General features: G+C 41.8%; 1 protein-coding gene and 1 non-coding gene across 4 annotated transcripts in view; one reads left to right on the top strand and one right to left on the bottom strand.

The window, feature by feature from the left end:
• Positions 1-1438: 1438 nt before the first annotated feature.
• Positions 1439-1500, bottom strand: LOC112134465 (U7 small nuclear RNA). The gene has a single exon (XR_002915891.1). It is a non-coding gene; the product is annotated as a U7 small nuclear RNA (small nuclear RNA).
• A 109-nt stretch (positions 1501-1609) lies between these two features.
• The window catches only part of RBM28 (RNA binding motif protein 28), a 33642-nt gene continuing 13901 nt past the window's right edge, over positions 1610-21350 (top strand). Inside the window, exons 1-13 of one of the 3 annotated variants that reach the window (XM_054559753.2) lie at positions 1667-1905; positions 2894-3016; positions 5795-5953; positions 6264-6358; positions 6788-6863; positions 7243-7335; positions 8385-8456; positions 9564-9753; positions 9925-10061; positions 12239-12311; positions 14675-14784; positions 19742-19815; positions 20956-21091. In XM_054559753.2, the coding sequence (XP_054415728.1) occupies positions 1788-1905; positions 2894-3016; positions 5795-5953; positions 6264-6358; positions 6788-6863; positions 7243-7335; positions 8385-8456; positions 9564-9753; positions 9925-10061; positions 12239-12311; positions 14675-14784; positions 19742-19815; positions 20956-21091 (1456 nt within the window). In that variant the 5' untranslated portion in view covers positions 1667-1787. Of the gene's footprint in view, positions 1906-2893; positions 3017-4366; positions 4469-5794; positions 5954-6263; positions 6359-6787; positions 6864-7242; positions 7336-8384; positions 8457-9563; positions 9754-9924; positions 10062-12238; positions 12312-14674; positions 14785-19741; positions 19816-20955; positions 21092-21350 lie in introns of all 3 variants that reach the window. The other 2 variants (XM_054559754.2, XM_002818411.4) reach the window with 2 other exon arrangements.

The raw sequence follows: 21350 nt of genomic DNA, 5'->3' as shown, positions 1-21350 counted from the left end.
GTTTTCTGCCATGTTACTATCATTTAAAAGTAATGATTTGGCTGGGCTTGGTGGCTTACACCTATAATCCCAACACTTTGGGAGGCCGAGGTGGGAGGATTGGTTTATCCCAGGAGTTCAAGACTAGCCTGGGCAACACAGGGAGAACTGTCTGTACAAAAAAATAAATAAATTAGCCAGGCATGGTGGTACACACTTGTGGTCCTAGCTTCTCAGGAGGCTGAGGTGGCAGTATTGCTTGAGCCCAGGAGATCAAGGCTGCAGTGAATCATGATGACACCACTGCACCCCAAGTTGGGTGACACAGCAAGAGTCTGCTAAAAAAAAAAATTATTTAAAAAATGGCCTTGGGTACTTTTTTTTTGAGCTAGTTGTTCTGCAAGGTGTAGCTCTCTTGCACCTATTCAGGTCCTGAGCCCAGTGGCATGGCAAACACTCTCTGTGTTCCAGAACAAGGAGCACCCAGATCTCCTAGCCAATTAAGATCTCTCAGCTTTGGGTCTGTCTGATGAGCTGACTTGAGGCAAAAATCTTCTGTTTCTAGGAGGACCTGGGTTCTAGGTCTCTGTGTATAAGTTGGATGTTATGTTTCTTTTGAGTGTGTTTGATGTGGTCCTGCAGTGTGTGTGCTGTGATTTATTTGTAAGAATTTTTGGACTAATAGTCTTCCCAGCCAGGTGTGGTGGTTCACACCTATAATCCTAGCACTTTAGGAGGCTAAGGGGGGCTAACTGAGCTCAGGAGTTTGAGATCAGCCTGGGCAACATGGTGAAACCCTGTCTCTACAAAAAATACAAAAATTAGCTGGGTGTGGTGGTGCACCTGTAGTTCCAGCTACTCAGGAGGCTGAGGCAGGAGGACTGCTTGAACCTGGGAGGTCGAGGCTGCAGTAAGCCGAGATTGTGCCAGTGCACTCTGGCCTGGTTGACAAAGTGAGGCCCTGTCAAAAAAAAAAAAAATCTGTTTCCACCACTAGACTGTAATCTCTATAAGGGCAGGGACCCTGTCTTTTCTTTGCTCACCAGTTTTATCCCTAATGCTTGGCTCATAGTTGGAGCTCAGTACATATTTATTGAAAGAATAATTGTGTACAATCTGTGTCTATGTGTATTTTAGTAGCTACAATTTGTTTGTGAGGCTGAGGTGACAGACAGCTGATGTTCTCCGAAAATGAGAATTGTCCGAATGATGTATATGATATATCTATGTCTACGTCTTAGTGTTCCGGTTGCGTTTTATGCACGTAATCTGGGAATTTGTGGAGGCACTTCAGAAAATATCAAACACCCACTGTATATCAGATCCTGAGTTACGCCCGGGGCAAAAACGACTTCTTCTGCCTGTCCTGCTAACTTGGGGAGGATCTGGAGGTGAGATTTTTAAACAGGGTAGAAATTATTTATTTTTATTTTTTATATTAAGAAAAAAATTACTTTTTGGAGGCCTTCCGGCAAAAACCAGAAAGCCTGCTAGGCAAATTCTAAAAAAGCTGTAACACTAGGGTAGAAATTATTGATGCCAAGTTTACACAAAAGTGGCGAAGGCGACGCTAGGGCAGGGGGCGGAGCCCCGCTCCAGAAGCTATGCCCCGGGGCGCCATTATTTTTTCATTCCGGAACCTTTTATCCCCTTCCCGACCATGTTTTCCTCCGGTCTCTTTTGAGCAACGAGCACTTCCGGAATATCTCGGCGTGTGAGCTTGGTTGTCCTACCAAAGCCAGCCTCTCGGCTCGCGTGCGCCGGCCTAGTTTGCTCGCGTCCTCACGCTCTTTGGGTTTCCCGGTCTCATGGCCGGCCTGACCTTATTTGTGGGCCGCCTCCCGCCCTCGGCCCGCAGTGAACAGCTGGAGGAACTGTTCAGTCAGGTGGGGCCGGTGAAGCAGTGCTTCGTGGTCACTGAAAAAGGTAGGGAGCGGGGCGGTCGAGGATAGGGCTGGGGTTTCCTGCGATCGAGGGCACCTTCCAAACTTCAGGGAGCTGTATCATTCTTTACCCGCCCCGAAGAGAAGGGACAGGGAACTGAATTTCTTTTCCGAACTGATTCTGCTTTAGATGCGTTCATAGGGGTCAGTTTATTAAGGGCAAAGCATTCCCTTACGTTTCTATAGCGCTTTCTGTTTATTATGCGCGCTAAAAATGAAAATAGTTAACTAGAGCATCAGGAAGATGAGTCACCTGATTGGCAGGTACAGTGATCACTTTGATACAGGTTATCTCATTTAATTTTCTCAGCAATCTTACCGGATGGAGAGTCTTAATCTCATTTTACAGACAGGAATCCGGGATTTAGGGGAATTTAGTAACTTCAGTTTAAGTTTGTAAAGCTGTTAAGTAGTGGACCCCCAATTTGATCCTCAGAGCTGGACATCTTAGCCAGGATGCTATCCACTTGTTCATTCATTTATTCAGCAAATACTTAATAACTACTGTGTGCCAGGAAGTGTTGTAGGTCCTGGGAATGCAGCAGTGCACAACACCAAAACAAAAAAATCTTTGATTTTATGTCTTCAAGGTGGGGAAGACAGCCAATAAACAAGCCAACTGTGAAAATGATGTCAAATGCTAAGGAGAAAAATAAGCCAGGGAAAGGGGTTAGGAAGTCTATGTGCATGTGTGTAGTGGGGAGAGGGGGTGAAGAGTGGCAATATAGATAGGGTGGCCAGAGAAGGACGGACTGAGGTGAGAGAGTGAACACATGCCTTTCCGGAGGAAGAACAATTCAGGAAGAGAAAAACAGCAAGCTCAAAGGTACTGAAACAGAGGTGTTTTTGGTATATTGGAGGAGTAGTAAGGAGGACAGGGTGACTGGATTGAAGTGAGTGAAGGGAAGAGAATTAGGAGACGAGATCTAGAGTAGCAGATCATGTAAGTTTTTTTTTTTTTTTTTTTTTAGAGACTGCGTCTTGCTCTGTCGCTCAGGCTGGAGTGCAGTGCCACGATCTCCGCTCACTGCAGCCTCTGCCTCCCGGTTCAAGCCATTCTCCTGCCTCAGCCTCCCAAGTAGCTGGGATTACAGGCGAGTGGCACTACGCCTGGCTAATTTTTGTATTTTTAGTAGAAATGGGGTTTCGCTATGTTGGCCAGGGTGGTCTCGAACTCCAGACCTCAGGTGATCTGCCCGCCTCATGTAGGATGTTATAGACCATTGCAAGGACTTTGGCTTTTAATCAGAGATAGGAAGCCACTGATTTTAAGCAGAGAGCAGTAAGTGTGATCTGGCATTCGTTTTGAAAGATTCTCTCTCTGGCTGGTGTGTTGCAAATAGACTGTTGGAGAATAGGACAAAAGCTTATATACTTAAAATAGAGACCGAAAGTGCTGTACAGTAATGTTTATTAAACTGCAGATTATTACCTATTAGTGGGTCTTGAGTGCATCATGACTAGAGTTTGTTTTGTTTTGTTTAAAGACAGAGTCTTGCTCTGTCAACCAAGGTTGGAGTGCAGTGGTGCGATCACAGCTCAATGTAACCTTAAACTCCTGGGCTCAAGCAATCCTCCTACTTCAGCCTCCCAAATAGCTAGGACTAGACGTGCTTCACCATGCCTGGCCAATTTTTGAATATTTTTTGTAGAGACAGGGTCTCACTACGTTGCCCAGGCTGGTTTCAAATAATCCTCCCGCCTTGGCCTCCCAAAGCACTGGGATTACAGGCGTGTACCACCACACCTGGCCTAGAGTTCTTAAAAGATTAAATAGTATAGGAGTACATCCGTATATGGTAAAGGATAAGTATTTGTAAAACTTTTGTTTAAGTTCTAAATAAAGAATATATGTATGTACTGGGTTCCAGTGTAAGTTGCATTCTGTACCGTGAGTACTACGCAGTGCCAGGTGGTTGTATTCCAGGGAAGAACAGGCCATTGAATGGGAGTTCTCCTTTGAGTCCTCAGAATATAGGCTACATGCAACCTTACCTTAAACCTTGTGTACTTGGTCTAAATCCTTAAAAATCTCTTACTTCCTTTTAAAAAACTATGCACTTTCCTTTCCAGACAGCTGAGATGTACTGGAAAGAGTGCTGCACTCAGTGAAACGGGAGGGAGGGTATGTGGAATGAAGTCTTCCTCAATAGCCGTGCATGTCACTTCACCTCTTTAAGATGGGAATCATTTCACAGGGTTGTCAGGGACTCTAAATGTACGTGAGCATGCTTTATGCAGATATGTAAAATGCGTGGTATTTACTGTATGTCCTTTCATTTGGGTGTCAAACTCCTTTACATTTCAGCTGCTTTACTTTTGGTTGTACCAATCAGGAAGGGCTATGAATTTTCTTGTTTTCGTTTTCTGAAAGGTGAGTGGGCAGCTTTTATGATAAGGAGTTCAAGAGAAGAGAAAAACTGATGTTATGTTGCTTTAACCAGTTTATGTAGATCAGTGTCCTGTGTCAAAGGGCTTATACCCTGAAGGAGATTCAAATGCAGTGGAAAGAGAAGCAGAGCATATGAACTATGTGTACTTTTCAGGTAAAGGCAGACTTCTTGATCTGTCCTTTTCCTTTTTGATGCAATAAATTATTTAAAATTTTACTATACAAAATGTTAAACCAAAAAGGGCAAAGGTGGGTTACAGTTGATATTTGTAGTTTTCATCTGCTTGGTCCTAATATTATTCTTTGTGGAGTCCTATGGAAGAACATGGAGGCTGGTAAGGAGGAGTTAATTCAGCTACTAATACCCTGTGTGACATTAACCAATTCACTTACTTTCTTCCATCTGAAATTACTTACTTGGAAAGAAGGGGTGATAATATTTGCTTTACCTGTTTTGAGGTGTTCTAAAGATAAAATGAGACAAGAATTCACAGCTGCTTTGGAAAGGTTTAATTTGATATCGACAGCTAAGGCGTTGGTAATAGTGGTCATAACATCTGCAGTCTCTCTGAGCAGTATTTATTGTTTGAGGTTCTTTTGTCAGGGCCTCAGGCATTTATTGCTGATCTATTTTGAGGAGTGACTACATTATTGTGTTCTGATTTTTGAAGCTACCATACTATCTTAATCCATTTTCTGTTGCTTATAAGAGAATACCTGAAACTAGATACTTTGTAAAGAAAAATTTATTTCTTAAGTTCTGGAGGGTGAGAAGTCCAAAGTTTAGTGGCTGTATCTGGTGAGAGCCTTCTTGTTGGTGGGGACTCTGCAAAATCCCCAGACAGTGCAGGGTGTCATGGCAAGGGGGCTGAACATGCTAATGTGCTTGCTCAGGTCTCTCTTCCTCTTCTTATAAAGCCCGCAGCTCCACTCTCATGATAGCCCATTAATCCATTAACCCATTAATCTATAAATTGATTAATCCATTCCTGAAGACAGAGTCCTCTGATCCAGTCACCTCTTAAAAGACTCCACCTTTCAATACTGCTACATTGGGGATTAAGTTTCTAACACATGAAATTTGGGGACACGTTCAAACCATAGCATATACTTACCTTTCCTGCCTTCTTTGGTGATGTTTTGTTCTTTTTGATGTTGAGTTCTTTGAGGGCCTCATATATCATGGATTCTCTGTATTCTTGGGATTATCAAGAAAGGGGGAAGAAGAGGAGCTAACAGCAAAGACCCCAAATTAAAGGAGGAGGAAGGCTAACAATTTCTAAGCAAAGTGGGGAGGGAACCACTGATACCACCCTTGTTTCTCGCCCTCCTGAGACTTTTGGCAAACTGATAGCAAGATGGGTTGGCAGTATATCCTCTAGCTTAGGCTTTGATGATTTACTCATTTAGTGCTCTTGACTTATGATTCTCTCTCCTTTTCACACTGCCCCTCCACTCCCTTCCCCCTCCATTATTCCAGGGAGTAAGGCATGTCGAGGGTTTGGCTATGTCACTTTTTCAATGCTGGAAGATGTTCAGAGGGCCCTCAAGGAGATTACCACCTTTGAAGGTTGCAAGATCAATGTGACTGTTGCCAAGAAAAAACTGAGGAACAAGACAAAGGGAAAGGGGAAAAATGGTGAGTTTCTAGTAATTGAAGGAAGTTTTTCTCCCAGGGTGAGGAGGAGCACTATGAAATTAAAGAGGGAGGCATGGAGGTAGCTTCTAGAACTTAAAGCTTTTTGCATTTCTTTTTGATCTCCAAAATCATCCAGTGTATTGTGATACTCATTTTAGTTCTTTGGAAAAATCTGGTATTCCTTGGTATTATTGCCACACTTAACCCTGTGGTAAATACCATCTGTCGCCAGTAGCTTTTTTTTCTGTGATGTTCTGGCGTAGAAGTGGGTGATTTTTGAGTACTTATTCCATTACCTCTTATTTTTTAGAAAACTCAGAGTGCCCAAAGAAGGAGCCAAAGGCTAAAAAAGCCAAAGTGGCAGATAAGAAAGCCAGATTAATTATTCGGAACCTGAGCTTTAAGGTAAGTGAGAGAGAAAATGAACGTTGCATGTTTTGAAGGCTTTTAGAGCCAAGATGTGATCATTAGTAGAACTCCTCACCAAGATGGTATAATTGGGCTTAATTCCTTCTGGGAATGAACCTTACCCCTGTTGAATTCAGAAAGTGGGCCTATGTAATAAGGGCACTAAATGTGAAGCTGCTTTCCTTTTTGGGGAAACTACTACTGAGAAAGAAAAGGTAGAAAAAGTTCTCAGACCTCTGTCTTTTTGCCTCTTAGGTACAAAGTAAAATGTCTTCTATTTAGAAACATTTGATGTCCTAGTATCAAAAATAAAAAAAGAAGTAAACATATTCATGTTTTTCATAATTAATGAATTTAGTAGTTGATGTTTTACGTTAATTTGCTGTGATTGTATTTCTCTTTTTCTTTCTTCACTTTTGGCTTCAGTGTTCAGAAGATGACTTGAAGACAGTATTTGCTCAATTTGGAGCCGTCCTGGAAGTAAATATCCCTAGGAAACCAGGTACTAATGAACCTTCACTTGGTGTGGATTACGTTAGTTAACATATTACCCTTGAACAAATGTGTATGATATATATGAAGTATTTGGCACAATGCTTGACAACTAATGAAAACCCAAATAATGGTTTTATTCCCCTGATGATATTTTCTGTTGGATCAGAATTAGTTTTAGAAGGCGAGTTAGTTTGAGAAAGTGTTTTGCTCTCCCCAAGTCCAAGTCAGAGTATACTCAGTAAGAAGATGTAAGCAATTGCTTTGGGGAAGGGGCTGACCTGCTGGCAGAATTTGGGCCATCTTGTGGGCCTGAATTGCAGTAATTTACTTCTTAGTATTCTGGCTACCTCCTGCTGCCTCTCACTTCTTTGTACATTTGCACACAGATGGGAAGATGCGTGGTTTTGGTTTTGTTCAGTTCAAAAACCTCCTAGAAGCAGGTAAAGCTCTCAAAGGCATGAACATGAAAGAGATAAAAGGTAAGCTTTCTATACCCATATCATTGACCCAGATATTTCTAGTGTTTTGGTGAATTAGTATAGTAACCCACTTTCTGCATTTTCAAAAGATGTTTGCGTTATTAAGAGTCTCATTGCTAATATGGTAGCTATTTAGGTGAAATGCTCTAGAACTTGATCTTAGGGTTAAACTTGAAAGAACCCTTGCCAGTATTCTTTCTTTTATCTGGTGAGAGTGTCCTTTTAAATCCCTAGTGAAAAATGTCCCTGAGATAATTGCTGATAGATGCAGGTTGGTATCTAGGTTTCTCCTTGGTTATATCACTGTCAGCATCTGTGGGCTATTTATTAAACTGACTGTGACTTATATATTGACTTATCAAGTACTGTGCCTAAAGAAGTTATTGCCAGCCAGGCGCGGTGGCTCACACCTGTAATCCTAGCACTTTGGGAGGCTGAGGAGGCAGGTGGATCACCTGAGGTCAGGAGTTCAAGACCAGCCTGGTCAACATGGCAAAACCCCGTCTCTACTGAAAATACAAAAATTAGCCAGGTCTGGTGGTGCACGCTTGTAATCCCAGCTACTCAAGAGGCTGAGGCAGGAGAATCGCTTGAACCTGGAGGCGGAGGTTGCAGTTGACTGAGATGGAACCACTGCACTCCAGCCTGAGCGACAGAGCAAGACTGTGTCTCAAAAAAAAAAAAAAAGGGAAGTTATTGCCGTAGAGATGTCCTAGCTTCCAAGTAGGGTGCAGATGATTCCAGAATGCCTGTTTTTATTCTGGATAGTCTAACTGGAAACATAGTTCTAATTCTTTATTTTTTTACTCCATCTTATCCCAGGTGTGGTGGCTATGTAGAAAGGCAAAATTTCTGTTGATTGATAAAAAGGTTAAGGGTTAAAAGGAGTAGGCAGTGACTAGGAGCTTTATTTAAAGACCAGCATTCCCTGAATTGGCAGTTTCTTTGTCTCTACTGGTTCCATTATTGTCTGTGATGACTAGGGGTCATTTACAGAGGTAGGGATGTTAAAAGGAGAGCCTTTCTGATGCCACTTTTCTGCTTGACAGGCCGGACAGTGGCTGTGGATTGGGCCGTGGCAAAGGATAAATATAAAGATACACAGTCTGTTTCTGCTATAGGTAAGACGTGGTAGTGTTGGGTGAGTAGGGGTGTTGTATAACTTGGGTAAGAGTATTGAAACAACTCCTGTGTTCATGATAAAAATGCAAGAAAAAGGCTGGGTGCAGTGGCTTTTGCCTGTAATTCCAGCACTTTGGGTGGATTGCTTGCGGTCAGGAGTTTGAGACCAGCCTGGCCAACATGCAAAACCCCATCTCTACTAAAAATACAAAAATTAGCTGGGCATGGTGGCCAGTGCCTGTCATCCCAGCTGCTTGGGAGGCTGAGGCAAGTTCTTGAACCTGGGAGGCAGAGGTTGCAGTGAGCCGAGATCACCCCACTGCACTCCAGCCTGGGCAACAAAGCGAGACTTTGTCTCAAAAAAAAAAAAAAAAAAAGTGTAAGAGAACCTGCTTATCAGAGTAAGACTATTGTGGAAGATTAACCAAAAGAATGAGACTGGACTTTCAGGGAAGACTCTGAATTCCTGCTGGCTCAGAAGTGAGTCCAGGTCTGTTTGTCAATTCATATTGTACCATTTGGTGCTCTGGTCCCAAAACCTAGGCTCTTTTGAGTCTAAGCCCCCTCCTGGGAGTGGCTGTGAGTGAGCCTGAGTTCATTGTCCCCTTTACTTGCTGTTCTTTCCAGGCTGTGCATAATAGGAGTGATGGAACATTAAGAATAGAGAAACTTAAAACTTGAGGTTTATGTGGAAAACAATTGGCTGGTTAGCCACCAGGGTCTCAGAGAATAGAACGCACTGAGATTAAAGTTCATGGCTTGGCTTTGCCCCCTAGTGAGCATTTTGCTGGCTATGATGTACGAATGGTAGACTGTTTGGAGAGGCTCAGTTGCCACTTCTTTCAGTCTGGGCCAGATGAACCTTCAGGCTGATGAATGGGACAAACTGGACAAACTCTAAAGGAATCTGGGTGATGAGAGTTTTGTTTATTTCTGTTTTTGCTTTTTGTTTTCTTTATACTCTCTCCTGTTATATGCAGTAAGAAAAATATACGAAATTCTGTAAAACCAACAAAACCAAGAACTTGGAGTATTGGTTACTTTTGTTAAAATAACATTGTTTTAGATATTAAATGAATTCCTACTTTCTTTACCTCCCTCCATAGGTGAGGAAAAGAGTCATGAATCTAAACATCAGGAATCAGTTAAAAAGAAGGGCAGGGAGGAAGAGGATATGGAAGAGGAAGAAAACGATGATGATGATGATGATGAAGAAGATGGGGTTTTTGATGATGAAGATGAAGAGGAAGAGAATATAGAATCAAAGGTGACCAAGCCTGTGAAAATTCAGAAGAGGTAAGCAGCTCATCCTGTTCTGAGACAGCAGAGGAAGATTCAAGATTGTCTCCGAGAGGAAAAATTCTCCTATCTTTTTCTGCCTGCATCATTGCAGAATTGACATGTGTAATGAAATTGAATAGGCCCTCTGTCAGCCCACATCCTTAGTTCTGATCTGTGCCATTGCAGAGCAGTCAAGAGAGCAGCCCCTGCAAAAAGCAGTGATCATTCTGAGGAGGACAGTGACCTAGAAGAAAGCGATAGTATTGATGATGGAGAGGAACTGGCTCAGAGTGATACCAGCACTGAGGAGCAAGAGGATAAAGGTTTGTCTGGGTTTTCATAAATGTCTTTAGACTTTAAAAAAGTTACTGAAGTTACGGAAATGAGCATCAGTTCTGCTTAGATCTCTTTTTAAATAGGACTCAAAGGTGTTCTGTCAAATTTATGTTTAAATGCTGAAAAGGAAACCTTTATACTCCTTTCTTCCAAAGGTTTTTTTGTTGTTTCCTTTTTGTTTGTTTTGTTTTTTAAGTGAGTTTTGGAGTAGTGTTTGAGGGTTAAGGTTCTTAGGGAATTGAAAACCTAGCTTAATGCTGAGGTTCTGCCTCTCTCTGGATTGTCCAACTTGATTGAATAACCAGGTAAACAGCATCTTATACAGATAATATAGATGAAACAGATGATATAACCATCTCAACATCAAGGTAGATTTTGAACAACTCCTTTGAGTTGAGATGGGGATAAAGAACTGTTTAGTCAGTTTGGACTGCCATAACAAAATACTATAGACTAGGTGGCTTAAACAGCAGAAACTTATTTTCTCACAGCTCTGGAGGCTAGAAGTCCCAGGTGCCAGCTGATTCATTTTGGGTGCAGCTCTCTTCCTAGCTTGCAGACTGCTGCCTTCTCGCTATGTGCTTGCATGGCCTTTTCTTTGTGTGCTTAATGAGGGGAGAGAGAGAACAAGTAACACTGAACTCTGGTCTGTTTTCTTATAAGCACAGCAATCCTATCAGATTAGGGCCCAACCTTAAGACCTCATTTAGCTAGCCTCAGTTACCTCCCTAAAGTCTCTGTCTCCAAATACAATTATATTTGGGGTTAGGGCTTCAGTGTATGAATTTTGGGGGAACACAGTGCATTCCCTAACAAGGACCTCTTTGAACATGTTGTAAAACTTTAGCCAATCCTTATTGCTACCTTTATTGAGAATAAATTCAACTTGTTTATTGAGGAAGGCAGGTCATTACAGAATGAGAAATGGCTAATAACTGGTTCTTTGATTTGTCTGGGTGGAGATTTTTATTTCAGCTGTTTTTATTCTGATTCCATTTCAGTAAGTCTGACATGTTGGTTTGACCATGTAAGATATCTGAGGAAATAAGCTTTTTCTGTGAGGAGAGAATGGTATACACCTTAGAATCAAAGAAACTTTTACACTGAAGGGACTCTCAGATCCTGTATTCTACAACCCACAGTCAGCTGTCTCATGCCATTCTTTCACCTAAAAAACTTATAGGACAGATAAATGATAATAATAAAAAGTTAAAACACAACACAGAAGAGTGTAATACACAAAGTAAAAGTTTCTTACCAATCGCAACAATTCCCCAAAGTAATCACTGTTGTTTCTTGTGTATCCTTCCAGATATTTTCTTTGTATGTATAAGCATATATGTCTGTTCTTGAAAACAAACAGTGAGTCTCCCTTATACCCAGATACTCAGCTTCTTAGGGAACTTCCCCAGAGACAACCAAGGTTATTTGTTTCTTGCGTATCTATAGATATTTTAATACATTTGTAAGCAAAATGCACACATATACACACACATACACATTCAAAATATAGTGTATTTTATCATTTGTGTGGGACTGTATGTGTATGTTTTTTCCTCAAAGTTTCCTGTGTCCTATACAGTATTTCCAGAAAGTTTACACTGTCATAGTAGTATATGGAAATGTCTTTTTCCCATACCCTTACCACATTGGATTCCATCAGTCTTTTTGATTTCGCAATCTGTTGGTGAAAAATAGTATCTCATTTCTTGTGCTATGTTTTCTTTAATTAAGAGTGATTTTGAACATCTTTTCATGTGCTTAGCGTGTCCTTTGTCTATTTTTATTTTTATTTATTTATTTTTTTTGAGACTTTGTTTCACTCTTGTCACTGTGGCTGGAGTGCAGTGGCTCAATCTTGGCTCACTGCAACCTCCACCTCCCAGCTTCAAGGGATTCTCCTGCCTCAGCCTCCTGAGTAGCTGGGAGTATAGGCTCCTGCCACCACACCCGGCTAATTTTTGTATTTTTAGTAGAGACGGGGTTTTGCCATGTTGGCCAGGCTGGTCTTAAACTCCTGACCTCAGGTGATCAGCCCACCTCGGCTTTTCAAAGTGGCATGAGCCACTGCGCCAGGCCGATCTTTATATACTTAAGAAGTTAGCTCTTTGTCATGTGGCTTACACTAATCTCTTTCAGTTTGTTGTTTTTCTTTTTACCTTAGCTGTGCAAGTCTCAAACAAAAAGAAGAGGAAATTACCCTCTGATGTGAATGAAGGGAAAACTGTTTTTATCAGGTATGTCCTTCTGCCTCCAGAATTGCTTTTGCGTGGTCTTCATAGATCTCTCTTCCTTCTTCTTCTCTTTTTGGCACTAGTTCTGTTACCTAGCCCAGAAAATTAGATCAAGCACATCTGGTCCCAGGAACATACTAAACAATGAAAAATGTAGGACAATCAGAACTATAACACAGAAGACAGATAGCATGGGTCCTTACATCATGTCTTCATTTAGATTTCATGCTTTGTAATTGGGTTGGCATCATTTGGAAGAAATCAGTTCAACTGTTAGAAACATCTTGCTTCCGGCCTTTGTTTTAGGGGGAGTGCTGGGGAGGATTGACATTGCTTGTCTCAAATGATTTCTGTCTTTATGCCTAACTTATCTTCTGATGCAGTGTCCAGAATAAAGTAAGGCATCTCATCTGTTTCCAGGAAAACTAGGTGGGAGTGGGGGTGGCGATAGGCTTTATTTCGTGTTGCTGTTGCCTTTTAGCTCTACTGACTGCGATAGATTGCTGCTTTTATGAGGTCAGGATGTCTTCAGTATACCTCAGGCCTGCCTTCTAGTCCTTCTTAAGTACCAGTGTACTAGGGTCATTTGCATCCGATTTTAGAAGTATATATTTTATCTTCTTGTACAATCTTTTAAAATTATTTTCTTGGGTGTGGTGGCTCAGGTCTGTAATCTCAGCACCGTGGGAGGCTGAGGCAGATGGATCACTCAAGGGCAATTCGAGACCAGCCTAGCCAACATGGTGAAACCCCATTTCTACTAAAAATACAAAAATTAGCCATGCATGGTGGTGCGCGCCTGTAATCCCAGCTACTCGGGAGGCCTGAGGCACGAGAATCACTTAAAACGCAGAGGTGGAGGTTGCAATGAGCTGGGATTGTGCCACTGCACTCCAGCCTGGGCAACAGAGTGAGACTCTGTCTTAAAAAATTTGTTTTCTTATACAGTTTATGTTCATTCTAGGAAATTGATGAATTACATGAGCAAAAAGTCAAAAAAATTAACCTTAATCACTACTCAGAGAACACCTACACTACATGCCAACATCATAAAGATTCACAGAGATGAATTTATACATGCTATACTGAAGCCCATTTTCTCTCCTAACTGCATGTCTTTCCATGTATTTTAAAAATTGTATTATTTGGAACTGCCATATAAATAATTTTGTATTTGCGGAGGATCTGTCTAACAGGAAGGAAGAAATGTCACAGTGAAGAAGAAGCCTGTGACCTCAGTACTAAGGATACCATTCCTCATACACCTTTTGATTAATAAAGAACTTAGGGAAATAAAGGGGTGGAAGAGAGAAAACCATGTCTATCTCAGATGGGGCAAATTAAAAGAAATAATGTAGCTAGGATATGTTTTATTGCAGAAAACCTTTTTTATCTGGGTTATCCATGAAATAGAATCATTCATGGGGCTATTCAGTGCATATAAGAGAAGTAAAATTACAGATACTTATTAGGGACTGTTTTTCTTACCCCTGGAAGGATTTACATAGTTGGGGAAATGAGGAATCTTTATACTGTGTTGAAATTTTAGGACAACAAAATTTCCTTCCAACATTTTTTTGATCCCATCGAGAGAAGTAAGTAGTTTTCTTTTTTTGGACTTACGAAATTTTACTGTATTTGCTTTTGTGTTACTATTTTGAGGGATTTTTCTGACTTAGTAAGATTTTAATTGAAACCTGGATTTAATAACAGCACAGAGGAAAAAATGGCTAATTGAGAGAGATAATTTGACTTTTCTCACTAGTCTGCTGTGAGTCTTCTAGTTTGTAGTAAGAGAAATGAATTTCGGTCAATTTAGGTGAAAAAAGAGGGTTTCAGAATCAAAGTTGTCAAAGAGCAAGCCTCAGGAAGAGGGTGAAAATTTGGGCAGTTCTGGGGCCCTAGGTGATGGAGGCTGTGGGTCTTTTCTCTGGGGACACCACTTTTTGTTTTTGTTTTTTTTTAAGGTATAACATATATTCTGTAAAGTACATGAATCTAAGCATACAGCTCAGTTAAAATTTTATATGTATACATCCATGTAGCCACCACCCAGATCAAGATGTAGAAATTTCCAGCACCCCAGAAGTTTCCCTAGCGGGGGGCACCGCTGTTTAGAAATGAATCTTTACCTACAGTTTCTGGTCTTTGTATTTGTCTGTTTACGTTTTCAGATTCCTGAGAAAGAGAACCTCATTGACAAAGGAAAGTCAGTTGGGGCCAAGGGTCACTGGGGGCCATCCTATGTATTAGTGCTATTTCTGAACAAGGGAGAGTTGATATCTAACTCACTTACATTGTCCTGGAACATAGGATCTCACTTATGTAATTGACTTTTCTTGTGATCATCTGGTTATCTTCCATAGAAATCTGTCCTTTGACTCAGAAGAAGAAGAACTTGGGGAGCTTCTCCAACAGTTTGGAGAACTCAAATATGTCCGCATTGTCTTGCATCCAGATACAGAGCATTCTAAAGGTATGTGTTGTCAGCTGGCCAGGCCCTAAAAGGGTTGAGACCACTGCCGTGGGCACTGACTAGGTTACAAGAGCATAGTGTGTGCCATTTTGAGGGGTTCACAGTACATCCAGCCCAGGTTTCTGGGTTCCATAAAAGTACCAGGGACGCCGGGCACGCTGGCTCACGCCTGTAACCCCAGCACTTTGGGAGGCTGAGGCAGGCAGATTGCCTGAGCTCAGGAGTTCAAGACCAGCCTGGGCAACACGGTGAAACCCCGTCTCTACTAAAATACAAAAACTTAGCCGGGTGTGGCAGCGTGCACCTGTACTCCCAGCTACTTGGGAGGCTGAGACAGGAAAATTGCTTGAACCTGGGAGGTGGAGGTTGCAATGAGCCGAGATCATGTCACTGCACTCCAGCCTGGGCCACAGAACAAGACTCTGTTTCCATAAAAAAAAAAAAAGAAAAAAAAAAAAGTACCAGGGACATCCTGAGGTTGTCTTTAATGGTGTCACACTCAGCGTCTTTAATGGTGTCACACTCAGCATCTTTAATGGTGCTGATAGCCATAATTTTGTCTAAGCTTTTTAAGCCCTTGCTTATTTACTTTAGGGTAATGAATTCCATTTTTGCTCTTTGCATTTCAAATGTGATAGTATCTCATGGGTACTAATCACTCCACATTGCTTGAAATTACCAGGATCTTTTTTTTTCCTGTTGCTTTTGTTAGAGGTAGAAGCAGACAGAGAAATTCTGTTGCAGTGGCAGCTGTTAGAAGGAAAACTCTATGTTGCAGGAGTGCTGCCTTGGATTTTTTTTTTTCCGAAAGCTATTTCTTTTGAGTTTTGAGGATTGACCATTCTTTATTCTAGTATACTGTTGTTAGGTAAGCAGCTTTCCAACCCATTCATAATCTTTGATTTCACCTATTGCAGTCATTCTTCTAAAGCACTAAGTTCTTTTTTTTTTTTTTTTTTTTTTTGAGACGGAGTCTCACTCTGTTGCCCAGGCTGGAGTGCAGTGGCACCATCTCGGCTCACTGCAAGCTCCGCCTCCTGGGTTCACGCCATTCTCCTGCCTCAGCCTCCTGAGTAGCTGGGACTACAGGCACCCGCCACCGCACCCGGCTAATTTTGTTTTTGTATTTTTAGTAGAGATGGGGCTTCACCATGTTAGCCAGGATGGTCTCGATCTCCTGACCTCGTGATCCGCCCACCTTGGCCTCCCAAAGTGCTGGGATTATAGGCGCGCCCGGCCTAAGTTCTTAATTTATAGTGATTCATGATTTGTTTGAGATCTAGCAAAAGCTGTGAATCCTCTCCTTAGAAAAATGCTGCTTCGGAGGGCGTGTGGGCTCTCTTGAGCCTATCCACGGCTTAAGAACCTCCATTCTAAACCTTTTTATCTTTCACATTGATAGAACCTAATCACTTTTGATTTTTACCCAGCTAAAAAAAAGTAAGACCTGGCCGAGAGTGGTGGCTCATGCCTGTAATCCCAGAACTTTGGGAGGCTGAGGCAGGCAGATCACCTGAGGTTGGGAGTTCAAGACCAGCCTGACCAACATGGAGAAACCCCGTGTCTACTAAAAATACAAAATTAGCCAGGTGTGGTGGTGCATGCCTGTAATCCCAGCTACTCGGGAGGCTGAGGCAGGAGAATCGCTTGAACCTGGGAGAGGGAGGTTGTGGTGAGCCGAGATCGTGCCACTGCACTCTAGCCTGGGCAACAAGAGCAAGACTCCGTCTCAAAAAGAAAAAAAAAAGTAAGACCTGGTGCGTGCCTGAAATCCCAGCTACTCAGGAGGCTGCGGGGAGCCCAGGAGTTTGAGGCTTCAGTGAGCTATGATTGCCACTGCACTCGAGACTGTGAGACAGAACAAGACCTCCTCCATCTCTTTAAAAAAAAAAAAAAAAAGATGTGAATAAGGCAGCACCATGGAACAGAGTTAGGGATCTAATCCCAGCTATGCTACAGATAAACTGTTTGGCAAATCATTTAACTACTGTTGGCTTCAGGTTTTCATCTGTAAAATGAGTGGGTTCGAGTAATCACTTAAGGTACCTGCAGCTCTCGTGTTTAGTTATACTACTTAGATCTTTTCCATTTCTAAAATGTTTTTAGACAATTTGAATTGCATAGAGTGTTCCAAGTTAATGGTATGATATTGCTTTACTTTGGTGGTAGTATCTTTTGTCTCTTTTTTAGTGCAGTAGTATATTGGGTTAATACTTTTAGAATGAAGCCTACAATTGACTGACTAGATATCCCTTGTGGTCTATTAATGTTAACAGAGTTCATGATGTTAATAAGCATAGTTTTAATCATTTTTTTAAAAAATGTATTGTCCTTCCCTAGCCCATTAAATTTTTCTGATACCTTTTCTGCCTACTCATGCAGCCTCGTGCTGCTCCTGTAATTTATCCCTCTCAGCATGCCATTTCACTACCTGGAAGAGCTAAGTATTAACTGCAGTCTTTTAGGGAAATGTTAAGACTGAACCCGGTACTGAGTCTGGAAACTCCAATGTTAACATTCTTACCCATTCAGAGAGAAGCACCAATTTTCTTCATATTCAATCTAATTAGATTCATTTGAATCTGCCTATTAGAAACATTTTCCCCATATTTCCTTATTTGTTTCTTTCTATTGAGTATCTATTAATGCTGTACAGTATGGTAGGTGCTAGGGATATAGAAACAGACAAGAATTGTGGTCATTTTTCCTGAGGTATTCATTCTGTTTGGGAAGATGTCACCTGACTAGTGCTATAATAAAGATGTGAGTGGAGGATAGGAGGCAGGAGGGGACACAGAAGCTCCTAGATGGTGACCTTTGTGTTGGCCTGGTGCATGTGTCCTTTCAGTTAGTCTGTGCCATTCATTTTTATAGGAGGCAGAAGATCAGTGCTCCCAGTAGCTCTAGGAAATATGGCAGTATCTGAGAGAATATTTAAAATTTAAAGGAATACTAAACAGAATTATGAAACTTGTATTTCTTTTTTGGAATCTACTGAAAGGTAAACTTACTTTCTTTGCTTATAAAAGTTGTTTTTTTTTGACCGGGTGCGGTGGCTCACACCTGTAATCCCAGCACTTTGGGAGGCCAAGGTGGGCGGATCACCTGAGGTTGGGAGTTTGAGACCAGCCTGACCAACATGGAGAAACCCCGTCACTACTAAAAATACAAAATTAGCTGGGCATGGAGGCATCTGCCTGTAATCCCAGCTACTTGGGAGGCTGAGGCAGAGGAATCACTTGAACCCAGGAGGCGGAGGTTGCAGTGAGCCAAAATTGTGCCGTTAGACTCCAGCCTGGGCAACAAGAGCGAAACTCCGTCTCAAAAAAAAAAAAAAATTGTTTTTTTGTCAATAGCAGAAATAGAGATGGGTTAATTGGTCCTGCATCTAATCAAGGAAAGGCATGCCTTATGGAGATTCTAGAGGATGAGCCAAGAATTGAGCTCCTGGCTTTCTGGTTCCCTGCTATATTCATATAGTAGAGGACAGAGACTTTTACTCTGAGAAGCAGATCTGCCCATATCTGATGCCTCCCAAGTGACTGTGAGACAGTGAGATCTGTAATTAAGTTCAGGGTTAAGTGGTTCCTGCTTTATTTTTTAGTCCTCTAATAGGTACTTCATAAGTAATGCTGAATTAAGTGTTAGGCTAGAATTTCTCTACCATTTCATGTGGATATTTCTTGCTTTTCTTTTTTTTTTTTTGAGACAAGGTCTCGCTCTATCACCCTGGCTGTAGTGCAGTGATCATGGCTTACTGCAGCCTTGACCTCCCAGGGTCAGGTCATCCTCCCACCTCAGCTTTCTCAGTAGCTGGGACTATAGGCATGCACCACCACACCCAGCCAATTTTTTTTTTTTTTTTCTTTCGTAGAGACAGGGTTTTGTCATGTTGCTCAGGCTGGTCTCTAACTCTTGGGCTTAAGCGATCTTCCTGCCTTGGTCTCCTAAAGAGCTGGGATTACAAGTGTGAGCCACCACACCCAGCCTTCACGTGGATATTTCTTATTAAGAGAGATCATGAGACTAAAGTTCTAAGAAGAATTAGAACAGATGGAGGAAGTAATAATAAAATTTCATTAAGAGCAGTGGTATCTTTGTCTTGATTATTTGGTACCTAACATAGTGCCTGTCTCATAGTGCAGTATGCGTCACTTAATGATGGGGATACATTCTGCAAAGTTCATTATTTGGTGATTTTGTCATTGTGTGAATGTCATAGTGTACTTACACAAACCTAGATGGTATGGCCTACTACACACATAGGTCATATGGTATAGCCTATTGCTTCTAGGCTACAAACCTGTACAGCACAGCATGTTGTTATACTGAATGTTGTAGGCGGTTGTAACGTAATGGTAAGTATTTGTGTATCTAAATATTTCTAAACATAGAAAAGGTATAGTAAAATGCAGTATAAAAGATAAAAAATGGTACACCTGTATAGGGCAGATCCATTATAATCTTCTGGGACCACTGTTGTATATGCAGTCTGTCACTGACCAAAATGTCCTTATGCAAGTACATGGCTGTACTTTTTTTTTTGAGATGGAGTCTTGCTCTGTCGCCCAGGCTGGAGTGCAATGGCACTATCTCGACTCACTGCAAGCTCCGCCTCCCAGGTTCACGCCATTCTCCTGCCTCAGCCTCCCAAGTAACTGGGACTACAGGTGCCCGCCACCACGCCTGGCTAAGTTTTTGTACTTTTAGTAGCGACGGGGTTTCACCGTGTTAGCCAGGATGGTCTCGATCTCCTGACCTCGTGATCTGCCCGCCTCGGCCTCCCAAAGTGCTGGGATTACAGGCGTGAGCCACTGTGCCCGTCTACATGGCTGTACTTAATAAATGGATGCCACCTATCCCTTCCACTCTGTGTCAGGCTGCTGCCATTTGTAATGTTGTCTTTGGTTTATCTGTGGGAGTTTGGGATCTCACTAAATTGTGTCTCCTTGTGCAGGTTGTGCATTTGCCCAGTTCATGACTCAAGAAGCAGCTCAGAAATGCCTTCTAGCTGCTTCTCCAGAGAATGAGGTAAGGAAGATATTTCCTTTACCTTATAACACAGGAGGCAGTTTGGCTCTTAGGGGCAACATCTGATATTTATACAAAGCTTTATTATTATTATTCTTGTCAGTAATAATAAAACTAACACTTATTTAGCACTTTGTGTTAGGCACTGAACTTTACATGCATTATCTTATTTAATCATTACATCAGCCCTTTGAGGTAGGCAGAATTATGATCTCTACTTCATAGGTGAGGAAAAGGGGATAATCACGTATCTGATATTTGTTGCTTGCTGTCTGTGTCAGCCTCTATCCTAAACTGATAACATGAAAGACTAGGATAAGAAGGTATTAAGGTCGTCTGTGAAATAGAGTAGATGTTTGAGAGAGAATGTGTGTGGGTGATGGAGAATTACTCCATTTGTTCTATAATCGAGTATAATGTTATCTAATATTGCTGTTATTTCTTAAGTCCTCTTGAGTAAGTACTCTACAATTTCATTAGCTTTCTTTACAATACTAGACGTTTGCCTGGTTACAGATAACTTTCCTCAGTTTGGGTCTACTTTGGGACTAATCAGCTCCCAGAAAATAAATTCTTTACTGCTGACTGCCTGAAATACATGTGGCCTTTTGCACAGCTATACTAAATATTGTGAGGCCCAGTGATCCATTTGTAGCTAGCTGGGCTGAAACGTCGTAGGGCTTGGCTTCCATAGCGTAATTGATGTTTGCCGTATCCCTTTCTATGGTGTTCTTGTCAGGTGCTTAGTTTCTAGTTTCTACCCATTATGTGTTGTTTTATTTTGTTTTTGTTTTTTTATTTTTTTATTTTATTTTATTTTTTTTTGAGATGGAGTCTCGCTCTGTCACCCAGGCTGGAGTGTAGTTGCGTGATCTCCACTCACTGCAAGCTCCGTCTCCCAGGTTCATGCCATTCTCCTGCCTCAGCTTCCCGAGTAGGATTACAGGCACATACCACCATGCCCGGCTAATTTTTGTATTTTTAGTAGAGATGAGGTTTCACCATGTTGGCCAGGCTGGCCTTGAACTCCTGACCTCAGGTGATCCACCTGCCGCAGCCTTCCAAAGTGCTAGGTTTACAGGTGTGAGCCACTGTGCCCGGCCATTATGTGTTTTAAGAAAGGGTTGTGATCTGTTACAGGCTGGTGGGCTTAAACTGGATGGCCGGCAGCTCAAGGTTGACTTGGCGGTGACCCGTGATGAGGCTGCAAAGCTTCAGACGACGAAGGTGAAGAAGCCGACTGGCACCCGGAATCTCTATCTGGCCCGAGAAGGCTGTGAGTAGGGAGATGTAACCCAGGCTTCTAAGTAGCTGGCCCTGTGCCATATCATTGATCCAGCAATAGTATGTCTGGGAGCATGTTTCAAATTAAAAACCCAAATGTTCTCTTTAACAGTGTTATATGATCATTCCACTTTAATAAATGTGGCTCTCTATTAGTAAACCTTCACTCATTTTTGTGGATTAACTGTCCCATTATCTTTTCTGCCTGGTTGCCTTAAGTCTTTTTGAGTAGAGGATTGGCAAGGCAAAGA

Source organism: Pongo abelii, chromosome 6, assembly GCF_028885655.2.
Source record: "Pongo abelii isolate AG06213 chromosome 6, NHGRI_mPonAbe1-v2.0_pri, whole genome shotgun sequence".
NCBI lineage: Eukaryota > Metazoa > Chordata > Mammalia > Primates > Hominidae > Pongo > Pongo abelii.
Note: the sequence above shows the minus strand (reverse complement) of the source record. Positions and strands in the feature narration are given on the sequence as shown.